Source organism: Electrona antarctica (assembly GCF_951216825.1).
Source record: "Electrona antarctica genome assembly, chromosome: 24".
In the NCBI taxonomy this organism is placed as follows: Eukaryota; Metazoa; Chordata; class Actinopteri; order Myctophiformes; family Myctophidae; genus Electrona; species Electrona antarctica.
In genome coordinates, this window is record NC_136803.1 from 18,651,256 (window position 1) to 18,671,269 (window position 20,014).

Genomic DNA, 20,014 nt, shown 5'->3' on the forward strand with positions numbered 1-20,014 from the left:
CCGAAATGTATATTGGGCTGAAGTGGTTAATGTATTGTTTTGTAATAATAATCTAACTCTACATGAGGCCCATAGGGCAGGAGCATATCTCCTGTTTCTGTAGCGTGAGGCAGCTTGATGTACACCTCCTGGACATGACGCTAGTTTGTCACAGAGACTTACCCCAATCCAACCCTTGATGCTGAGTGTCAAGCAGGGAGGCATTGGGTCTCATTGGGTTCCATTTTTATAGTCTTTGGTATGACCCGGCCGGGGATTGAACCCCGACCTCCCAGTTTCAGGGCGGACACTCTAACCACAAGGCCACTGAACTGGTAACTCTACAAAGTAGCTAGTAGTAACTAAAGCTGTCAAATAATTGTAGTGAAGTAAAAGTACAATATTTGCCTCTGAGATGAAATGTAGTAGAACAAAATGTACGTAGTAGAACAAAAACAATAAAGGACCAAGTCCTTTCAGGACTGCTTGGTCCTTTAACTAGGCCGTTCGACTGATGGAATTGTAAAACTAGGCCGTTTGACTGATAGAATTGTAAAACTAGGCCGTTCGACTGATAGAATTGTAAAACTAGGCCGTTCGACTGATATAATTGTAAAACACAGCCGTTTAATTGATAGAATTGTAAAACGCGACGTTTAATTGATAGAATTGTACAACACAGCCGTTTAATTGATAGAATTGTAAAACGCAGCCGTTCCACTGATATAATTGTAAAACGCGGCCGTTTAATTGATAGAATTGTAAAACGCGGCTGTATAGGTCCAAAGTTCACTTCTCGAACTTTTCGTGCATTTTGATCAAAGATCCTGGGAGGAGATGCATTTTAATTGATTTTTATATAATTCAAAATGGCGGGTGATCTAGAGGTCAGAGGTCAAAAGTAAGAGCACGATACTTGTTCGGCATGAGGAGACGCATATGTGTATCGAAGATTCATTGCTGACGGTCAAACGGTTCATGAGGTTCAATTGAGTGCTATAGTGCCACCCTTTGGCCAATATGGTAGAGGGCATGGACCTCTACCATATCTCCAAATTTCGCGAAAACCGACAGCCAGAACTGCTATTTTTGGCGGAAGGAGAAGAAGAAAAAAAGAGACAAATACAATAAAGGACCAAGTCCTTTCAGGACTGCTTGGTCCTTTAAAAATCCCATGCGGTGTCATTCTCTCATGCTCATTTCAGTGAAATGCAGTGACTCCTCATTTTACTGCCAAAAGTCACATTTGCCACTACTTTGAATTAGGGGTGCACGATTATGAAATTATGACCGATATCCGATCTCCGATTATTTGCAGGGTCATATCTGCCGATACCGATTCTGACCAATTCCGTTATTATACAGAGGACCACAATGGAAACAAGCCTAGGACGTAGGGGCTTGGCCCAAAGCCTGTTAATAAATCAATATCAATCAATAAATAGCCTATACTCTGTCTGTTTTCACAACTGAATGACTACTGAATGAGATGAGAATTAAATGTAGAAAAATGTAAAAGTTTATTTAAGTTTATTTAAAATTAATCATATTTGATTTGGCTTTTGTTCTAGACTAGAGATACTAGACACTGATTTATATTGAACTCATTGATGATTTTTTTTTACATTTTTCATTTAAAAAAACAATTTGCTGGTGAAAACCGATTATATAATCTGCATTATTTTGAGACCGATCCGATTCCGATATGGCATTTTTATGGCCGATCTGGCCGATTCCGATTATGCTACCGATTAATCGTGCATCCTTACTTTGACCTGTTGACGGCTTGCTTGGCCTAAACTAACCTGTTGATGTTTCATTGTCTTCATTTCCAGAGTAAGACGTCGGAAGCCTTGGCCAAGTTGATGTCCCTTCAGGCCACGGATGCTACAGTGGTCACCTTGGGGCCGAACCTCTCCATCATCAGGTAGGCATAGGGACGACAAGGCAGTGTTGTTTTTGGCAGCAAATTTAGATTTTTGTTTTAGTCATAGTCTCTTGAATAGTTTTCATTTAGTTTTAGTCACATTTTAGTCACCGGGAATGTCTTAGTGTTAGTCTAGTTTTAGTCGACTAAATATCATAAGATTTTAGTCGACTAAATCTACAGTTGATTTAGTCGACTAAAATGTATTTTGGCGGGCCTTGATGCCTTCGTAATGACTGTTTTTACATTTGCTATAACACGCTGCGACGTGTTGAGCTTGTAGATCGGCTATTTTCAGCATGCAACCAAGTGTAAAATTACTTATACTGGATCTCTTGTCCACTAGTCCCTTCCTAACATTTTTGTCTAGTTTTTATTTGTTGACGAAATTGTCAGTATATTTAGTCATAGTTTTAGTCATCGTAGCTTAGTTTTCATGTAGTTTCCATTTAGTTTTCGTCAGTGAAAAAAGTTAGTCGGCGAAAGTTAGTCGAAGACCTTGGTGCATTGTTAGTCAACACTGCACCAAGGTCTTCAACACAACACCCCACCAGTACTCGGGATGCACCAGCAGATTAGACACACCAACGGATCGACATGCGGAAACAACGGTCGGACATGTACTGCTCCTGTGCTTGCGGTTAGGTTTCTGGTTTAAGGACTTCAGTGTTTTGTACCAAACTATTGTATGAGTACCGAACAAAGAATGTTTGCTTTCGCCATCTTGGTTGAAGAAGAGTCTGGGCAATTAAGTTTTAGTCTTAAAAAATGTCTCAATCTTATATTTAGTTTTAGTCCGGCTTATCTAGTCGTATACCTCTGAGGTCAACGATTAAAGTGTTGATTGATGATTCAACCTTGATGATTAAACTTTTGAGGGGATTAAGTCCACCCATCAAGCCCATTAGTGACAACCTCAGACCAAGATGGTCTGATTTTGAATCTGAATGGCTTTGTGTTACTGCTATTGTCCTGGCTCTGTTCTAATTAAGAGCCATTTAGGAGTTTAGCATTTAAGGGTTTGTTTACTATCCTGTTCCCTGTAGGCCTATTGGATTGGTATTGTTTAAGCCGTGTGGAAATTTGGTGTTTAATTTTAAAATCCACTGCTTCTCTGCATATCTCCTTTCCCCCTCTGTCTAGGTCTAATGACAGTCGGACCAATAGTAGGCTATGTCTAAACTAAAGCCTGTACCCCTAGTACTCACCAAAAAAGAAGAAACCTCACTATAAATCACTAACGAATCACGTGCAAAGTTATTATATGTCTAGACTGGGTAGAGTAGTTACAGTAAAAAAAAATCACACCCGTGTGAAGTAAGTAGTGCAACTCCGTGTGGGGGTCCCCGGGGGGGGGGGAGTTCCAGACCCACAGGAACGCACCCAGGGTGCCGGCCCGATTCCGGCGAGCCGCCCACGTCCGAAACGGTTGAGAAATGACAGAGTTACCGTGTGGGGGTCCCTCTACTGTACCCTCTACTGTACTGTACTGTACTGTCACTGTACTTACTATACTGGCACACCCAAAATCACCATATATACAGTTAATATGTGCGTGTGTGTTTGTGTGTGTGTTAGGTTGCGCACAGGTGGTGAAAAACAACCATGCTGTTTTCGTGCTCAGACGCACCCAGCCAGCCAGCCACCCAGCCACCCACCCACCCACACACACATAGTCACTTAAGGAAGTGGTTGCACCACTTAAAAAAACATGAAATTCTACACAACCGCATGCAACGTTGAGAGAGGACCATGTTGTTGTGTTACGTGTGCGTGTGCGTGTGCGTGAGTGAGTGAGGAGCAGGTGATCGTGGAGCTCGTCCAGAGAGGGGACATCGTGAAGGTAGTACCGGGAGGGAAGTTCCCCGTGGACGGGAAGGTGATCGAGGGCAGCTCCATGGCCGACGAGTCCCTCATCACAGGTACGGCTATTGATACGTGACGAAGACCGAGACATGGCCAAAGCATTTCCGGGGGTCCGCAGCCAAAAACGTTGAGAACCCCTGCTTTAAACTGAAGTGACATTGATAATTTCCAAATATTATCAAAGTTCAGTCAGACAACTCACGAATAGATTTTACCAATATTTATTATAGAATGAGAATACAAGTGTGCATATAATTTCATCTTGGCGTTCGGCTCTGCTACATTTTTCTCCCTGCTCGGATATACAATAAAAACCCCCATGGGGAACATAAATAACAGAGCCCACCGGTGGTGGTGGTGGGAGCAAACACCACATAACAGGAACCATAAGCAGAAGGAAGGCAGGAAGAGCATGCGCTTAAGTAGCCCGCCCAATTGGTCAGCTGACTGCCACATCAGCGAATGACATGTGGGTCTTGCACACACTGAATACACCCACATAGTAATGCAGCATATTAACCCCTTGAGTATATGAATGTGCCCTTGAGCACGGCATGAAACCCCTCGAGTATATCTGACTGAACTAACTCCGCAAGCTACGTATCATTAATTTGAGGCACACCTGGACTTGTGTCAAGCCACCCCTAGGGTGCCACGACGGCACCCACTTTGACAAGCCCTACTGCTCTAGCCGCGCCTTGTGTTTGCACAGGGCCGGCAGTGGCCCAGGGGTAGAGTGGCCGGGAGAGCGGCTGGATGGGAACCGCAAGGTTCCCGGTTCGACCCCGGCCTCCCCCAGAGTTAGTGCCGAAGTGTCCTTGAGCAAGACTCTGAACCCCTAATTGCTCCCGATGTGCAGGTTGGTGCCTTGCATGGTTTCCAGGTTTGGTGCCTTGCATGGTTTCCTCCGCCATCAGTGTGTGAATGTGTGTGTGTGAATGGGTGAATGTAACACACAATCAATGTAAAGCGCTTTGGATAAAAGATGCTTTGAAGGCCTGGGCCGTGGCTCAGCGGTCCAGGCACCTTGGCTGGTAATCCAGTCTGGCAGTGTGCCGCGGATTCGACTCCCGATCCCGACGGCCTTTACTGCATGTCTTCCCCCCATCTCTCTCCCTATTTCCTGTCAGCCTACTGTCTGTCCCTCTAAAAAAATATAACATAAAGGCGGAAGCCGCAAAAAAAAAACATAAAAAAAGAAGATGCTTTGTAAATGCACCATTTACACCACAGGCGAGCCCATGCCCGTCAGCAAGAAGGTGGGCAGCACCGTCATGGCCGGCTCCATCAACGCCCACGGCTCTCTGCTGGTGGAGGCCACGCACGTCGGAGCCGACACCACCCTCTGTCAGATAGTCAGACTGGTGGAGGAGGCCCAGACGTCCAAGGTGAGTTTACACCACCCTCTGTCAGATAGTCAGACTGGTGGAGGAGGCCCAGACGTCCAAGGTGAGTTTACACCACCCTCTGTCAGATAGTCAGACTGGTGGAGGAGGCCCAGACGTCCAAGGTGAGTTTACACCACCCTCTGTCAGATAGTCAGACTGGTGGAGGAGGCCCAGACGTCCAAGGTGAGTTTACACCACCCTCTGTCAGATAGTCAGACTGGTGGAGGAGGCCCAGACGTCCAAGGTGAGTTTACACCACCCTCTGAGGGCAGTATTATGCGTGTCTTAAGTACCAGGTCTTATGACTTAACTTAAGACCTGGAGGCGTGGTCAATGCTGTTTGGCCACTCAGAATAGCCAAATGGCATTGATCACGCCTCCAGGTCTTAAGTTAAGTAATAAGACCTGGTACTTAAGACACGCATAATACTGCCCACTGTCACAGTGGTTCCCAAACCTTTCAGCCCGTGACCCAAAACAGAAATTAAATATTCACCCGGGAACCAAACTAGTGAAAATAGCAGATCTACAAGTTTAAGCTCACAACTTGTCGATGTAGATCAGCTAGTTGAACTATTCAAAATCAACACTGTTGTTCCTCAGGCTCCCATCCAGCAGTTTGCAGACAGACTCAGCAGTTACTTCGTTCCCTTCATCGTGTTGGTGTCGTTGCTCACGCTGATGGCCTGGCTCATCATCGGCTTCGTCAACTTCGACATCGTCAAGGAGATCTTCCCGGTGAGTCCAGTCCCAATTTAGAGTTTCATAACATTCATTTTCAGTGATTTCTTCAGAGTTTTTCTTTTAGGATTTTATGACCTCAATTACACCCAAACAACCTGAACTTTCAACATTCAGTGGATTTTATGTGGTTCGGGGTTTTATCTGTGTGTTCCGAAGCCTTTTGAGCTGCAATGAAAACAATTTGCATCACTGTCTACAGGCAGATCAGAGCACTTGTTTGAGCCTAATTATTCAGAAAACCCCAGACCACAGAAAATCCACTGAATATTCAAAGTTCAGGTTTTCTGTAGTTTCACGTCGTCTGGGCGCTCACTCATTCACGATGACGCCATGGTCTTGTCTTCTCGCTCACCGCAGGGCTATGATCCCGACCTCTCCGAGACGGGCATAATCATCCGCTTCGCCTTCCAGACCTCCATCACGGTGCTGTCCATCGCCTGCCCCTGCTCGCTGGGCCTGGCCACCCCCACGGCCGTCATGGTGGGCACGGGGGTGGGCGCTCAGAACGGGATCCTGATCAAAGGCGGCGAGCCCCTGGAGATGGCTCACAAGGTCAACCCGACATCACTGTTCTAAATGTTTTAATACTGCAATCAGTTGTTTTTGGCAGCAAATTTTGATTTTAGTTTTAGTCATAGTCTGTTGAATTGTTTTCATTTAGTTTTAGTCCCATTTTAGTCACCTGGAATGTTTTAGTGTTAGTCTAGTTTTAGTCGACTAAATATAATAAGATTTTAGTCGACTAAATCTACAATTGATTTAGTTTCCATGTCGTTTTCGTCAGTGAAAAAAGGTAGTCGACGAACATTTTTCGTCTTACTTTTATTAGACTAAATCAACACTGACTGCAATATAGAAATACTTCGTTACAAGTAAAAGTTCGAAATTCAAAATTTACTTGCGTGAAAGTACAAAAGTATTGCTATCAAAATGTCATTAAAGTACTTAAAGTAAGTAGAAAGTACTCAATATGCAGAATGTCCCATGTCCGAAAAATGTATATAGGGCTGAAGTGGTTACTGTATGTTTTGTAATAATAATCAAAATCTACAAAGTAACTAGTAACTAAAGTTTTCAAAAACAAGAACACAAGGACTTTATTTCGGTGATATCCTTTTAGATGTGTAGAAGTTATACTTTCCACCACTGTTAGTTTTAATAACTTAACTTAACTGTCCGACCCCTTTCAGATCCGCGCGGTGATGTTCGACAAGACCGGCACGATCACCGTTGGCGTGCCGCGGGTGACGCGCGTGCTGGTGCTGTGGGAGGTGGCGCGCATGCCCCTGAGGAAGATCCTGGCCGTGGTGGGCACGGCCGAGGCCAGCAGCGAGCACCCGCTGGGCATGGCCGTGGCCAAACACTGCAAAATGGTGAGACTATAAAAGTCCATTGAGACCCGTGACCGGATTCTACAAAATGTCTCTTTTTTTCATGCCAAGGACCCCCAGAATGATCTGTATTCGACCACGGACCCCCCATCTGAAAATATGTTGTTCCAAACGTTCGCTGTGAAAGAATATACATATATCCAAAGATATAGAGAGCTTGTATATCTTGCTATTTTTCAACAGCTTTAAAGTGGTTAAAAGCTAAGGCGACACAGATGCTTTTGTCAACCCCCACCTCCCCCCTAACTATAACTATAACTAGTAGGGATGCACGGAATCGGCCATATCGGCCATAAAAATGACATATCGGTATCGGAACGGTCTCAAAATAATACAGATTATTTAATCGGTTTTCACCAACAAAAATGCTACATTGAATTTGTGTACTCATCTCATTCAGTACTCATTCAGTTGTGAAAACAGACACTTGGAAAAGAGTATGCTATTTATTGATTGATTGAATACTTTATCAACAGGCTTTGGGCCAATACCCAGAATCGGTATCGGTAGGTATGACCCTGCAAATAATCGGAGATCGGATATCGGTCATAATTTCATAATCGTACACCCCTAGTAACTAGTTATATAGTTATAACTAGTTAACTCTATAACAACAGGAGCTGGGTACAGACATGCTGGGGTACTGCCAGGACCTCCAGTTAACTGTAACTCTATAACAACAGGAGCTGGGTACAGACATGCTGGGGTACTGCCAGGACCTCCAGTATAACTATAGTTAACTCTATGCTAACAGGAGCTGGGTACAGACATGCTGGGGTACTGCCAGGACCTCCAGTTAACTGTAACTCTATGCTAACAGGAGCTGGGTACAGACATGCTGGGGTACTGCCAGGACCTCCAGTATAACTATAGTTAACTCTATGCTAACAGGAGCTGGGTACAGACATGCTGGGGTACTGCCAGGACCTCCAGTATAACTATAGTTAACTCTATGCTAACAGGAGCTGGGTACAGACATGCTGGGGTACTGCCAGGACCTCCAGTATAACTATAGTTAACTCTATGCTAACAGGAGCTGGGTACAGACATGCTGGGGTACTGCCAGGACCTCCAGTATAACTATAGTTAACTCTATGCTAACAGGAGCTGGGTACAGACATGCTGGGGTACTGCCAGGACCTCCAGTATAACTATAGTTAACTCTATGCTAACAGGAGCTGGGTACAGACATGCTGGGGTACTGCCAGGACCTCCAGTATAACTATAGTTAACTCTATGCTAACAGGAGCTGGGTACAGACATGCTGGGGTACTGCCAGGACTTCCAGGCCGTCCCCGGCTGTGGGATCAGCTGCAGGGTGTCCAACGTGGACCAGCTGCTCCTGCAGCAGCAGCAGCCGACCACCGGGGGGCCTTGTCTCCTCCTGCAGGGAGCCACCACAGACGAGAGCAGCCTGCTGTCTGACTACACCCAGATCCAGTCTGAAGGTAGACCTGGCTGACACACGCATGCATGCACATTGCACGCACACACGTGTAGATAGTCCGACGGGGGGGACGGGGGGGCAGTGAATTCAGCCTCAGATGGCACAAAGCTAGCTGAGGAAAGACTGTGGAAGGCAAGGGTCGAATCCAAATGGCAGTCAGCGAGGGCAGAGGTACCGGCAAGGGCTTGACAAAAACGTGGTCTAGAAAACAAAACGGATATCAGCAGGGGCAAAAACTTGAGCAGGGGGGAGGTAATCATCAAGTTCAAATTTTCAACGCACCCATTTGGGAGTTGATTAACACTATAAATACAAGACTTTTGACACCAAAAGTAACTCTGTATCTTGAAAATAACCCCCCACCCCTTGAAAATCAAAAAAATAACCCAAAAAGGGCCATTCCGCCTGGTATGCATAAGTTATTCTTGCTGTTTTTCTATATGCTGTTGAATAAATACTTTCAAACACATTTGGGAATTAATAAACACTATACATAGAAGAACTGTAACACCTCAAAGTAACTCTGTATCTTGAAAATAACCCCCCATTCATCATTAAAATGAGAAATAACACAAAAACGAGTTTTCTGGCTATTCCGCCTTATGCATTCACTATTCTTACTGTCTGCTAATACTATTAAAGACTTTAAAGTCAGAATACTTTGTTGAAAATTAGATTTTAATTTCAAAGACAAAACAGGTCATTTTTATTCAGTCACATTGACAAATAACTTTAACTTTTCAGTCTCTTAATAGCAGCTCACATGTTATTCTGTCACTCCTGTCCAGATGCCAGCCTTTCAAGACTTTCTTGGAATTTCTCATATTCCAGTGTGGTTCGGTCACTCCTCTTGCCCAGGTACGACATGAGGGCATCTCCAAACTCCTGTGCTGTTTTCATCCTCCTCTTCCCACTGGGCAGTGTAATCTGGATTCGGAAGATAGGATCGACTTTAGGCAGAAGCGTGGTACTTTCTCTGGCAAACTGAACCTCCAACTTCATCCTCTGCTGCTTTGCATTGTTGTTCAGAGTTTTATCCACAAGGAACTTCTCAACTTCCCCACTGTCAGTGAAGGGGCCACCTCTAGACTTCAGTGTGTCCAGCATGTCGAGTCTCTTCCTCTCCTTTCTTTGAGCCATCTCTTGTTTCTGGTCTGCCCCACTCTCAAATTTTGTCTTCATGAGTTTACTCCAGTTGAGTTCGACCTCCCTTTTCGCTTGGGCTGCTGCCTTGAAACCTCTGAAGGATGGAATCTGTCCAGCCCTAAGCTCCTGGCTCTTCTGCAAAATGATTGACCTGCTGACTGCGTTTAATGTGCGTAGCTTCTTCAGTCTGTAGTCCACCTTGCCACATTGTCTCTCCATTCCAATGTTGTGCACAGGGGTTTCATCTATCTTGGTTGCCTGTTCGCTGACAGGATAGGTCATTGGGAAGGTCTCCTCATCAATGCCATAGTCCCTCCTCTGCCTGGCCAGGACAGTCTGCAGGTGGGGCTGCATGAGATTGGTCAGCTTCTTCACTTCCTCCAAGTGTTCAGCAGCCATGTCTGCTACTGAGTTCAGGACCTCCTCTGTGTAGGTCTTCTTTACACCACTGAAAAGCTCGTCAGACACTCCAGGATACTCGGGTGTTGTGAACATTGTGTAGTTGTCACTGATTGGCTGGCCCAATCCTGTATGCAGTCCCTTGTAGAACTCCCTGAGCTGAGTATGGGTAGCATCTTTCTCTATGGTTCTGGCATAGAAGGGTTCCACCAAGTGCACACCCAGGCAGGCAAACACCACAAGGACCACCTTGAGGTAGGGAAGCTCCATCACTTCTCTGACGAGGCAGGCCAGGCGGTTGTTTATATGAGGGTTCTGGCTCAGGAACTCTGTCAGATGGCCAAAGTGGTATGTTAGGACTGCTGCGGCCCTGGAGAAACACCCAAACCTGCTGTCTTTGTAGGCAAACAGCACACTGGATACCTGCCTTTGCTCAAGGAAGAGGAGGAATTCCTTGTAGCGGTTCCAGGGTTTGTGGGCATACTCAGGAGCCACCAACTTGAGGCACATGTCCAGTGCCTGTCCAGCTACACTGGCATTCTTGCTGTCTACATCCAGATCCACCATGAAACTCTTTAGCACTTGCTCCATCTTCATATCAGCCTCCAACAACCGCATTACCTTATTCATGGCACTGCTGAAGCCCAGTGTAGTGTGGGTGCCACAAAAGATCTGCCCTGCTGGTGTTTCCAAGTTGTACATCTCTGCCAGCAGCTTTGAAAACCCTTTGTTGTGCTCTGTACTGTCAGTCATGTGTGTATCTACAAGTTTATACACATCCTCCACACTGACTCCTCTGACCGCTGCCAGTATTTCGAACCCCATATCCACTTGCATTGCTATGTCCTCAGTGGTCTCTCCATGGATTGGTAAGATAGGCAGAGGAAATGGGTTGGCTTGACCCACATGCAGCCCTTGCACCATGAACTGGCCTACACCTTTCTTTGTGGTGCTGTCTGATGCGTGTGTAATCATCTTACCTTTCTTCTTCTCCTCCTCAAGCTTTTCCACAACTAGACACAGACTTTGGGCCTCAATTTGATGCAGAGCTTCCCTGATGCTTCTAGTACTTGGCATTGTATCCTGGTCAAAGACCTCATCACATTCTCCAGCGCTTTTCCAGCTTCGTGCAAACATAGTGTTGCCTACTTCAATCACAGCTGAGCTCGCCTCACTGATAGAAAGTCCCTTTCCTGAGAGATTGGCTATAGTTGTATAGAACTCATCCCGGACTTTTCTCTCTGACAATCGTATGTGTTGAAACTCTCGTGGTAGCGGATCTTCATCCATTTCTGGTGCAGCAGCAACTGTGAAGAGTTTTTTCCTTCCCTTGGGTTCTGCTCTAACCTCACTTTCTTCACCCTCCTTTTGAAGCTGCTGATGTGTGTCAGTCTCAAACATCTGTCTCGGTCGCTTTGGAGTTGTGCCCTCTCGCTCTTCATCACTGCTGGAGCTGGATATCTCTCCAGCTTCGATCAACATTTCTGTGATCTGGTCTAGAGTTTGGTATTGGAACTGCTTATCTCTCTTCCTCTGGTATTCTTCGCTCCTCTCCCTCAACCTTTGGGTTCGCATCATGCTATGGTACCAGACAGGGTCCACACCTTTGGAGCAGGACATCTTCCGCTCTGTCTTCTGGTCCTCATAGTATGTGTGCTCCATCTCAGTCATGCCTACTCCCCACTCTTTCTCCAGTGATTGCCGCCGTATTGGGTCATGGGCAAATACATCAAAGAGCTCAGACTTTCTATGAAATAACTCTTTGTATTGTTTGACAGCCAGTGAGTTTTCTTTCCCTGTCTGTCCATACCTCTTTCTGCCCTCAGTGAACTCTTTCCAGATCCCTTCGACCCTCCTCAGGATGGTGCTCAAGGAAACACAAAACACAGTGTCGTGGTAGTACTTGGCGTAGACCTGTTTTGCCACTTCCCGTGCTGCCATGTTTGTCGTCACTCTCCCATTGCCCATCTCCAGGTGATACCGTATCATTCTTATGACACTCTGCAGTGTGGGGAGTTGTGTGGGTGGCTGGAAGTCCTTGGAAGGAGAAAAGTCTGTATCTGCATCATAAATGTTTCCGGAAGATCTAGTCTTGGGGCTTGGCTCTGCCATGTTTGATGATGTATGTCATCAGACTGATGTGACTCCTCTGAAAAAGATACATATTCTAAATTAGATGAGGTTACAAGTAGGAGGAAATCTGAAACAAACCAGGCTAAATTATCATATAATTTTGTTAAAAGGGGAACAAAACATACCTGTGACAATTCTGTTTAAATGCTTGGCTGATGTTGTGTTGAATTGGATCTCTGCTGGGGGATTTCTCCTGTTTGCTTGCAGTCAACCAGGAGCCAAAATGCATTATGTAAATGTACCTTAATACAATAGAACTTTGGAATATCTGACAGGTGAACCAAAGTCCTCTCTAAGATTTTATTTTATTTTGTAATGAAAGAAAATGTGAAAAAGTGGGAAATGAACATGTCCGATTTAGTTTTTTGGGTGGGGTGGGGGGTTTATTTCATGCTAGGTACCAACCCCCAATACAAAATATCTCCCAAATGACCCAATGCACCATCCCTGAAATGGGTGTAATCATTTTCCAATATTTTTATTTTTAGGCCATTTATCCCCCCTCCCTTTAGGCTTGAAATAATGCTTGAGTGCTTGGGAGAAACACAAGCCAATCTGGCAAGGTTTACAGAGACTTTTTTTTTTCTCTGTTAATGTTACCTTTTTGTACTGTTTTTTTTTTATCGTGCAAAAAAAAAGTAATACAAAAAAATAATAAAACAAAAATATATATACTCTGTGCTGTCTGTTTTAAGGTGTGACTACGCCATACTCTGTCCTGATCGGGAACAGAGAGTGGATGAGGAGGAACGGTCATCACATTGGATCTGATGTGGACGCTGCCATGTCCAGCCACGAGAAGAAAGGACAGACTGCTATTCTGGTAGCTATTGATGGTGTGTACACTATATAAGCTGTGTGTGTGTGTGTGTGTGCGTGACGGTGTGTGTGTGTGTGTGTTTTTACACTTACTTATGCTACACATGTGTGACGGCCCAATTGCCTCTAGAAAGGTGCAATTCTGGGACAATTCACCGACGATTTCAAGATTTGAGTCTTGCATAAGTACAATATGATGATGATAATGTATTGACCCACATGACGTCACAAGGACTCTAAAATGTGTATACGGAATATATTAAAGTCGAGCAATTAGACACAGGTGTGTCAATTGGACATTTTTACATTGTCGGTGATGGCAACTTTAGTGTGTGTGTGTGTGTGTGCGTGTGCGTGTGCGTGTGTATGCGCACACGCGTGTGTGTTGTAGGAACGCTGTGTGCCATGCTGGCCATCGCAGACACGGTAAAGCCAGAGTCAGCCCTAGCGGTTCACACTCTCAACAGTATGAACATAGAGGTGGTTATGATAACGGGAGATAACAGACGCACTGCCAACGCTATAGCCGCACAGGTAAAACACACACACATACACCACATGCATGCACGCACACAGTCATTTCGCATAGCGACACATTGTGAGGTTGTAGATCTGCTATTTTCAAACGTTTTTTTTAAAACTTGTGAAATTGGACATTCTGCATAATGACTACTTTTACTTTTGGTACTTTAAGTACATTTTGACGCCGACACTTTTGTACTTTTAAGTAAAATTTTGAACATGACTAAGACTAAAAGACTATGGTTGTTAATATTTAGTCGTCTAAGACTAGACTAAGACAAAACAATTCCAGAAGACTAATAATAGGACTTAAGACCAAATGGTGTGTTATTCAAAAAGACTAAGACTAAACCGAAATCTGCTGAAAACCATTTACACTGGTGGTAACAAATGTGTAGTACTTTTCCCACCACTGTCTCCTCTCCACTCCACAGGTTGGCATCACGAAGGTGTTCGCCGAGGTGCTGCCCAGCCACAAGGTGGCCAAGGTGCAGGAGCTGCAGGAGAGAGGCCTGCGGGTCGCCATGGTGGGCGACGGCGTCAACGACTCGCCTGCGCTCGCCCGCGCCGACGTGGGCATAGCCATCGGCACAGGCACCGACGTGGCCATCGAGGCCGCCGACGTGGTCCTCATACGGGTAACGTAGCAGCGTTTATTTATTGTTCCCATTTAGACCTGAGGACGATTCTATAATGTCTTCTAAATCATGACAGTTTTCTGAAAATCCTATGTTTCTATGTCAGTGGTTCTCAAACTATTTCACGTCAAGGACCCCCAAAATATATGTAATTGGCCGCCGACCCCCATCTGAAAATATGTTGTTCCAGGGACCCCCCCAGAAGCAAAGATTTGAGTTAAAAATGTTCGCTCTGAAAGAATATATAAAGATTTGCGCCACATTTTCACGATTTTTCAAAAATAGCAAACCTACAAGCTCGTAGCGCGGCACTCGGTGCCGCGCTATGAGCTTGTAGATCTGCTATTTTTCAATAGCTAAAGTAGAACAGAATGCTTAAAACACCAAAAGGGGTTCCCGCCCAAAATGGGTTAATCCCCTAGCTCAGAGGTTCCCAACCACTGGTACTAGTACTACTGGTGGTAGAGTTCTCATCGGGCCCGAAAATTAAGGCCCGGCCCTAACTGGGCCCTAACTGATCTGGCCCGAGCCCGGTCCGGCCCGGCCCGACTAATTAGCATAGATTTTAGGCCCGACCAGGCCCTAAATGTCGGGTCGGGTTTAGGTAGAATTTGAAACGCCAGTCAGCACCACCTTCATAATAGATAAATACACAAACAGACAGAACAGAACTATTATTTTTATTATTATAAACAAATTCAATATATATATTCTTTTTTCATGGAGCCCGAGGCCCTACTGATTAGCATACATTTAAGGCCCGGCCCTAAAACGTTGGGTTCGGGCAGAGTTTGAGAACTCTAACTGGTGGTACTTGAGCCCCCTCTGGTGGTACGCAGAGGAGTCGCCCACAAAAGAAGAAAAAAGACAAAAATGGAATGAAATATTTATATTAATACATGGTAGTTCTTCTGACCAAGCAATTGGTTGAAATAGGCTCTCCAGCCGTGTTGAAATGAGCATGACGGCACACCTAGGCGTTGAGGACGGATTAATCACATAGAGTTTCGCCAGAAGCAGCAGCAAAATTGGCTTAGGAATGGAACAAAAACAAAACAATTCAAAGAATGAATTACATTTTCCTCCTGTGTTAATAGCTGAATAGGATGGGGCAGGTCTACGCTGCTGTATTTAGGTGAACCCCTTTTGGTGTTAGCATTATGTTATGCTTTAGCTATTGAAAAATAGCAGATCTACAAGCTCATAGCGCGCCACTGAGTGGCGCGCTACAAGCTTGTAGGTCTGCTATTTAAAAAAAATCAAAGAACCACTGACATAGAAACATAGCTTTTTCAGAAAACTGTCAGGATGTAGAAGACATTTTTAGAATCTGATCTCAGGTCAAAATGGGTTAACATCAGTTATTATGGTGTTACTTGGAGTTGGAGAGCCAGATATTTTCTGTGGTGGTATTTGGCATGATAAAGGTTGAAAACCCCTGTGCCTAGCTGGCCTGGGAGAGAGGCAGGCATGCCATTTTCAGGGTTTATTTATGATTCATCCGGTCGGGAGCGGATGGTAACTTCCGTCATGTTGTACTAGTGACTGGTTTGTAGCATAGAGGTATAAAAGGAAAGAGGGAGGACCGGAGCTACAACCCCGCCCCCAAGCTATTCATTTCAATAGAAGTTGCTCAGTGGCGTTTTGAACCACCCGGAAGACTGGCGGAAGTACAATTATAACTCAATGGCTCGAGTGAGCGGAAGTTAAGCCCGGACCTCAAATTTTAGGTCCTGGGATGACGTACGTTACGCACATGACATCACCGAACGTCCGTCCACCTCCATGAACGTGCTGCAGTTCCACTTTTCGCCAGTAGGTAGTGGCATCTTCAACGTTGGATAGCCTTACTGGGGGCTTGAAGTTTGTAGTCATCAGGCCAGAAACCTGCAATCAGAAGTACGCAAAATTCCCCGTGATCAAGGGCATCGTAATTTTAGGGAGGGCCTGCCCAATAAAAGCATTGATGCGGCTTATGAATCCGACACGTTTCTTCAAATACGTGGAATAGTTTGTTTGGTATATCCATCTTTTATTATTTTTTCACCGCTGCTGAAATGTGTGTCCCTCTCTTTCAGAACGACCTGCTGGATGTGGTGGCGAGCATCGAGTTGTCGAAGAAGACCGTGCAGAGGATTAGGATCAACTTTGTGTTCGCTCTCATCTACAACCTTCTAGGAATACCCATTGCAGCAGGTGATCACATAACTTGCATGGTGTCATACTGCCATCTTCTGGATATCAACGTGAAAATCTGTGTTTGATTGATGTTTAAATGCCAATATCTACACTGTGTGTGTGTGTGTGTGTGTGTGTGTGTGTGTGTGTGTGTGTGTGTGTGTGTGTGTGTGTGTGTGTGTGTGTGTGTGTGTGTGTGTGTGTGTGTGTGTGTGTGTGTGTGGCTGAAATGTATATAGGACTGGAGTGGTTTAATGCATGTTTTGTAATTATAAAGTAACTAGTAACTAAAGTTTTCAAATTATTGTAGTGTCGTAAAAGTACAATATTTTGTCCCTGAGATCTAATGGAGTAGAAGTAAAGTACAAATACCTTGAAGTTGTGAATGTACTTAGTTACTTTCCGCACCACTGATGTGTATTGATTGTACCAGGTGCAGGGACGTGCACACATAGACATCAACGGGTGCTTCAGCCCCTGCCCTTTTACCCGTCTGTAAAATAGCTGCCCTTTCCAGACCACGAATGCAGCATTTACTATGGTGAAAGAAATGCAAATGCCACTCCTTTCCATGCCATGACGGAAAGCAGCATTCAGGAGAATTGCTTTTTTTCCCCCCGAAGTCTCCTGAACTTGAACAAAGTATTTTGCGTTTAACAAATTTGTTTAGAAATCCATGTCGTTACACCGCATCTCCACTAGCTAAAGAGTGCGCCCCAAAAATAGCTGATCTACAAGCTCTCAACGCGTCGCAGCGTGACGCGTTGTGAGCTTGTAGATCTGCTATTTTTGTCTAAAAGTGCCCTCTTACGGGATTTCAGCCCTCTAACACTCTCTGCTCGTACCTGACCAGGTGTGTTCATGCCGGTGGGTCTGGTGCTCCAGCCCTGGATGGGTTCGGCTGCCATGGCCGCCTCCTCTGTGTCTGTGGTGATCTCATCGTTGATGCTGAAAATGTGAGTACATGCACGCAGCGGGCATGTCGTGCACACATAGACTACAATTTAGGCATTTAGCAGACGCTCTTGAAGGAGAATTCCATGCTAGAAGGCTTTCTTACCTTTATTTGTTGTAGTTACAAAGAGGTCCAGGTGTTATTTTGTGCAAAAGTGCATTATTGGCTATTTCCCCTAATATAAGCCCTCAAAGGGGGTTGGGTTTTTGTGCTAATTCGCTTATTTCCATCGAAATAAGTAGTAAAGTGTGCCGCTTGGGATACATTATAAAGAGATGATTGAGCGATGGAAATAAGCGAGTTAGCACAACACCCCAATGCCTCATTCAATGCAATTCAATTCATTGAGGGCTTATGGTAGGGGAAATAGCCAATAATGCGCTTTTGCACAAAATAACACCTGGACCTCTTTGGTGGGGACGTAACAACTACAAATAAAGGTAAGGAAGCCTTCTAGCATGGAATTATCCTTTAAGCTCAAAAGTATTGGAATTGAAAATACTCAAAATACCTCAAAGTTGTACTTAAGTAAATGTACACTTAGTTACTTTCTCCACTACTGCCGTCCAGGTACAAGAAGACGCCGGCGGAGACGTACGAGCTGCGGGCGCGGGGACACATGAAGAGCCTGCGCTCGTCTCAGGTCAGCACGTACCTGGGACTGGACAACCGGCGCCGCAGTCTCACCACCTCGCTACCGGGTGGGGGCGAGACCTGGAGCCAGGGGGGCAGCATGAGAGGACCACCCATGGCCTCCTCACATCACGCCGGTCAGGGCCATCAAGGCCCGGCCGCTGTCGGTTCCGCGAAAGAGCTGGACGAGCGCTACTCGCTCCCTAGGACTTCGCACGACCTCATTGTGTAAAACATTTTGAATCTAAAGGCCTATTCATAGTCCAGTTTAAACTGGACTATGAATAGGCCTTTACAATGCTTAACATCATCAGTGGTATTAAAGAAGGTTTTTTTGATAAAAGGGTAAAGATGGAGTGCTGTGATTTTTTTCCCCCCCGCCCCCTAAAACATGATCATCAGGTTTATCATATTTTAATGAGAACGATCTCAATAAAATAACTATCATGGTTAAAATGGACTTTGAAGTCATAATGGGTTTGTATAGGAAGGGGTGGGGCAGCTAAAATGAATATCAAATACCGGTATCTAATTACTGAATGAAGCAACTTAAAAACTGTCTGGGGTGTTCACATAATTGCGGGAGGAAAAGAAATGCATATAAATATGGTAGCAAAAGGAACAAAATCCCCTTTTTGAGCACTCCTATTGATATACTATATTGACTGGGGTCCCCCCCAGGGGTTATACTGTACGTATACTCTCCATATTACATATACATTTTCCCGCCTGTTCGCCACATGTTCCCTTATCACTATACTAACAGTCCAACAGGCATTAGTGCGACAACACTGTCGCTCCCGATATGCGTGGCCGGTTACAAGTAACCCGTGGCAGGTTAAAATAACCTGTGGTTCCTGACATGTGTGGCAGGTCAAAACTAACCCATGGCTCCCGACACTTTGTGGCACGGTTAAAAGTAAAACTGGCTTTTGTGAGGTCAGGTTTAAGCTTGGGTTTTGGGTAGGGTGTCGGACTGTTTATAGCATGTCGGACCAAACACATGCCCAGAATAGGCACACGCTTGGGTTCACGTGGTTAATGAACCAATGAACGTGTTGTAGTGGTTATGTTTTGTTGCTGTTTTCTTTTTCTTTCTTTATTTTACCTACAAAAAGACATTTGTATTGTTTTGTCAAAGATTCTGATTTCACAATTGTGTGGGGGGAGTTCCAGACCCCCAGGAACGCGCACGGGGGCCGGGCTGGTTCCGGCGTGCCGCCCAGCGTCCGAAACGGTTGAGAAATGACAGAGTTACTGTGTGCCGGTCCCTCTACTGTACTGTACTGTCACACCCGAAATCGTATACAGTTAATATGTGCGTGTGTGTTTGTGTGTGTTAGGTTGCGCACAGGTGGTGAAAAACAACCATGCTGTTTTCATGCTCATACATACCCAGCCAGCCAGCTGCTATCCAGGCACCCACACACAAGTCCATAAGGGAGTGGTTGCACCACTCAAATATTGGCACGCCATACAGCGAGGTGAAAGGTAAAAAAACATCACATTTCCAGACTAAAGTGGACACTGGACAAAAATACCTTCTATGTTTCGACTAGTGTGACACACGCTAAGCAGCAGAGGGTGTGGTGTGAGAACAACAAATGTAGGCTACTGTAGTCTTTATCAAAAACTAAAGTGTTTTGTGATTAGTATAATTTGTTTTTTGTTAAGTATATTTGCTGTTCTCACTTTAGACTTACAATAAAATGGTCATTAAAGTGTTTTCAACTAGTTTCTCAAACAGTGCTGTTATGACCACAGCTCATCTTAGAGTAGCTCAATTAATTTAGAAAAAACACTTTATACACATGGCATGCAGCATGTCAATCAAATCAAGTATAGGCTG

General features: G+C 44.9%; 1 protein-coding gene across 2 annotated transcripts in view; it reads left to right on the forward strand.

Annotated features, from left to right (window-relative positions):
* LOC306917043 (copper-transporting ATPase 2-like) overlaps positions 1 to 18,470 on the forward strand; it is a 37,874-nt gene extending 19,404 nt beyond the window's left edge. For both annotated transcript variants that reach the window (XM_079495162.1, XM_079495163.1), the window contains 13 exons: positions 1,815 to 1,906; positions 3,701 to 3,828; positions 5,006 to 5,160; positions 5,764 to 5,898; positions 6,262 to 6,456; positions 7,095 to 7,277; positions 8,542 to 8,743; positions 13,116 to 13,256; positions 13,631 to 13,773; positions 14,196 to 14,399; positions 16,478 to 16,595; positions 17,431 to 17,533; positions 18,103 to 18,470. In XM_079495162.1, the coding sequence (XP_079351288.1) occupies positions 1,815 to 1,906; positions 3,701 to 3,828; positions 5,006 to 5,160; positions 5,764 to 5,898; positions 6,262 to 6,456; positions 7,095 to 7,277; positions 8,542 to 8,743; positions 13,116 to 13,256; positions 13,631 to 13,773; positions 14,196 to 14,399; positions 16,478 to 16,595; positions 17,431 to 17,533; positions 18,103 to 18,397 (2,094 nt within the window). In that variant the 3' untranslated portion in view covers positions 18,398 to 18,470. The remainder of the gene's footprint in view (positions 1 to 1,814; positions 1,907 to 3,700; positions 3,829 to 5,005; positions 5,161 to 5,763; positions 5,899 to 6,261; positions 6,457 to 7,094; positions 7,278 to 8,541; positions 8,744 to 13,115; positions 13,257 to 13,630; positions 13,774 to 14,195; positions 14,400 to 16,477; positions 16,596 to 17,430; positions 17,534 to 18,102) is intronic.
* The last annotated feature ends 1,544 nt before the right edge of the window (positions 18,471 to 20,014 follow it).